The sequence below is a fragment of the Lepus europaeus genome, chromosome 17 (assembly GCF_033115175.1).
Source record: "Lepus europaeus isolate LE1 chromosome 17, mLepTim1.pri, whole genome shotgun sequence".
Classification (NCBI taxonomy): Eukaryota; Metazoa; Chordata; class Mammalia; order Lagomorpha; family Leporidae; genus Lepus; species Lepus europaeus.
This window is the reverse complement of record NC_084843.1, coordinates 43,558,455-43,562,317: the sequence shown is the minus strand read 5'-3', so window position 1 is coordinate 43,562,317 and position 3,863 is coordinate 43,558,455. Positions and strand designations below refer to the sequence as shown.

The window sequence follows — 3,863 nt, the reverse complement described above, 5'->3', positions numbered from 1 at the left end:
CTATATTTCTTTGCATGTAGTAATATTTAAGATACTTCCAATGTATTTATTTGGTATAAAATCTGCATATGTTTGTTAACTGTTTTTCCACACACATTCTCTTCCTGCCAACCACCAAGTACTTTGGTATTATATGTACAATTTCTTTCCTTGTCCAATAAGTATTAACCACTTAGGTAGATACTAATTTATTAGGGACTTTTTTTTTTTACTTTTTTCTTTTAATTTTCAATGAGTTTTTCACAAATTCAGTGTGATTTGTAGATAAAGTTCTAGAACATGATGGGGACTATTTTTGAAAGCTGTTAAATGAAGGATTCAATTTCTTGCTGCCATCATCATTTGAGTTTATCAAAGCAAAATACATTTTCTTTTAAGTTATACTATAACTGATTGATGCTGTTTTATATTTAGACAATAACTTTTCTCTGGTCATTTTTTCAACATGTCACATTTCTGTTCCTGAAGTACACACACATACACACACACACACACCATACACCCTTCTAAGATCACAATCTCAAAATTTATCTATACTTATAACATTTCAGGATATAAATGTTAAATTTTATTGCAAAGACTATCACAGCCTAGTAGGAAATAAAAATCTAATCATTGAGATAGTACATTTTGAAAAATAAGCTCATATTTTCATGGTAAATTTTAGGTGCCTATCATTTCTACCAAGAGCTCTTTGCCTTTTGAGACTCTAGAATTAAGAGGGAAAGGGGCTATACACTTAAGAACTGGAACCATAAACTGAAATTATTTATTTCAATTCAATATAGAATATTTATAAGAGTCAAGGTAACAATGTATACAAAAATTTACATAACAAGAGGAACAATAGACAATGTAGCACTTTTAGAAAAATAATTAAGAAGTTTCATTTCATTTACAGCTAAGTGCCACACTGAGAATTTACAACACAGTAATTTACTGCAATCACAGGGGAGTTCCATCAAGAAACAAAGCTCTTACACTCCAGATTTTCGGAAGGTACTATTGGAATGCTTAATGGTAATCACTGAATTTGTACATCCTTAGGACTGAGCTGAGAAGTCATAAGAGGTTTCCCTAGTATATATTGTAGGAGTCCACAGCATGTCCACGACTGGTCTAGTGTCTCTGACAGGTGTGAAGCCGGGAAGAGTTACTGCCTTGATGGTGATCGTTCTGTAGCCGGCAAGTCAGCCCGTCTCCACAGTAACAGCGCTGGAAAATCTCCAGCCCATGCGAGCCCTTTCTCCTGTGCTTGGTGCACACTTGACCTTCCTTGAGGACAGGCTTACAGATCTTGGACCAGAAGTGCCTGGCGCAACACAGCCCCGTGGCGCAGTCTGAGGAGCGGAGACAGACGGAACCTTCCTGCCCTGCGAAGGAGGAGACAGCAGGAAAACCCGTCACTGCCAACCCATCATCACTCCAGGGAGACAACTACAAAACCAGCTTAGGCGTGCCCACGAAGCAGGGCACGTTCCGCCTACCTTTGGTGTGATACATTTTCGAAGACAGGGTGGTTCTATGGGAATACCCATCCGAGGTGCTGTGGTCGTTCCCGAAGCTTTCGACGATGGTTTCCTCGATTTCCCCTCGATGAAAATGATTGTGATCAGAAGGCATACATATTCCTAAGGAAGCAGGTAACAGTGATTAACTCCCAGGCGGTAACGCTTTTTTTTGCCAACAGCTGTGCCAGAGGCACTCTGCTGTGACCGCTGCACGTGAGGTACCTCTCAGGTGCAGGGACATTATTTTAAGCACAAGGCAAATTTCCCCCCTAGTGTCCCTGCAGAGCTCCCCAGCGGACAGCAGCATCCACGTGGGCACGGCTGCCTCCTGGGCATCAGTCCCGGCAGAGCCACTGAAAATACTCTCCCACACACCATGGGAGGGGCAGTGAGGTTTCTGCCCATTTTACTGTCCCCCTTGGAGTAAGGAAAAGGAAATCGTCATTGCTCTTCAACACAACTTCTCTGCTGTGACTTGGGGCTCTATGGGTCCTGCCAGACTGCGTTAAGCAAATGCAATCCAGCTGCCTGGAGGATGCTGGTCTCACCAGTTCCCCGACGGTGTCATTTCTCTATCACAGAGACTTAAGTTCGTCCCGGGGTCCAGCTGGGTCCCGAGAAGGGTCCGCCACCCCGCAGGCTTCAACTTTTAGTGGCTCGGTGGGGGGAGGAGGAGAAGGGAAGTGCTTATTTTAAGGTCGCGAGGGTGGAAGGAAGAGTGGGGGCCGAGAACCCCACGGGTGAGGGTATCAAGATCTCCCTGAAAAACGGCCAGCGCAGGTAAGTAACCTGACATCAGTTTCAAAAGGAAGAGCCCTGAGAGTCACCTTGAGAAAAAGGGACCAGAGCAGCGAAAGGCAGGGCTGGTCCCCCGGGTCTTAGGGACCCCCCCTCCTCGCCCTGGCCTCCCTCCGGTCTCAACTGGCCCCCCAGGGGCACACAGGAAGAAGCCAGGAGGACTGCAGAGTTCTCTCTACTGCTCCCAGGGAAGGGATCTGCAGCCAACTCCGCCTCCCGATCGCTCGCAGGTGGCGGGCGCCCCAGCCCTCGCAGAGCCAGAGCCGGGAGCCAGCCGCGGGACTCACCGTTTTTGCAGTAATTCCCGGGGCAGCACATCGCGTGACGCATGCAGCGTTTTCGACGCTTCCTGCAGGCCAGGCAGATTTGCACGCCGGCGCCCCCTCCGCGGGCGGGACTCGCGCAGTACTCGTCCGTGCCGCACTCCTCATCCTCTGTGCACGGGTACGGCTGCGGGGAGCCGGCGGGGAGACGGTGAGGAGCCGGGCACCCGAACGCTCGTCAGGGTCCCCTGGCTGAACCCCTCTCCAAAAGCCCTTGCAGCTCCGGGCTGCCGGTATGCAACGTTTCCTAATGCACCCTCACCCAGACACGCCCAGCACCCTCAACCTCCACCCTCGCCGCCAAATGGGTCCCCCCTGGAAGGCTGCAGCGTGGCAGCATCCCCGGAGACCCCGCTCACCTGGTAGTTGTCAAGGGGCAGGTACTTGTTCCCGCCCTCGTACAGAATCCCGGGCGCGGTGCTGACTGCGGAGCCCGGGTGCCCTGCAGCGCCGCCCAGCGGCGGGGGCAGGTTCTTGATGGCGTTGGAATTGACCAGCACCGAGTTCAAGGTGGCGCTCACTCCCAGCAGAGGGTGGCTGCTAAGAGCCGCCGCTACCAGGGCGACCAGGACCCGCGCGGCTGCCACGGCGCCCAGAACCGTCATCTCAGAAGGACTCGGTGGGAGAAAGAAGAAAAAACAGGAGGGACGTCCCTTCGCAGGCCCGGTCCCGAGCGAAGCCGTGCTGGCGCGGCTGCGGGGTCAGGGTCTCCGCGTCCCGACTGCCGGCCGCAGGCAGCTCTGAGCCGCCGCCGCCACCGCGGCTGCCTTTATACCGCGGGCTCGGAGCGTTCCGGCCCCTCCGGGGGTGGGGGGGAAGGATGACAAAGCCGGGATGGGATTTCAAAGCGTTGGGAGGGGCGGGCAGGGGGTGTGTTTGTGTACAAGAAGCGGGGCCTTTGACGCTCGTCACCCCGCCCCAACCTCCAGCGGTGCTCCCTCCACCCAGCTCGCCTCGGGCTGACGCGTCTCGGAGGGCGCTGGGGCAGTGGCCCGGAGGACCCGCTGGAGGCGGGAGGGACCCTGAGACCCTGGGTGCGCTGGCCTGGCAGCAGGGCGAGGGCGAGGCGGACCTGCAACAGGCTGCAGCGCCTCACGGGGAGGTGTACCAGGTGGCCTCTTGCAAGTTGCTCATGAGCCCTCCTGGAGTCGCGGTTTTGCAGGCGTGGGTGAGGTCCTAGGCTTGAGGTTCATCCAGTTGTAACCCCTACACACACACACACCGCCTCCAC

At 53.1% G+C, this 3,863-nt stretch overlaps 1 protein-coding gene across 1 annotated transcript; it reads right to left on the bottom strand.

The window, feature by feature from the left end:
- Positions 1-416: 416 nt before the first annotated feature.
- Positions 417-3,355, bottom strand: DKK1 (dickkopf WNT signaling pathway inhibitor 1). The gene is made up of 4 exons (XM_062214429.1): positions 2,992-3,355; positions 2,597-2,759; positions 1,488-1,631; positions 417-1,373 (listed from the first exon to the last, which is right to left on the bottom strand). The coding sequence occupies exons 1-4, from the start codon at positions 3,235-3,237 to the stop codon at positions 1,120-1,122; spliced, it is 807 nt and encodes a 268-aa protein (XP_062070413.1). The 5' UTR covers positions 3,238-3,355; the 3' UTR covers positions 417-1,119.
- Positions 3,356-3,863: the final 508 nt, after the last annotated feature.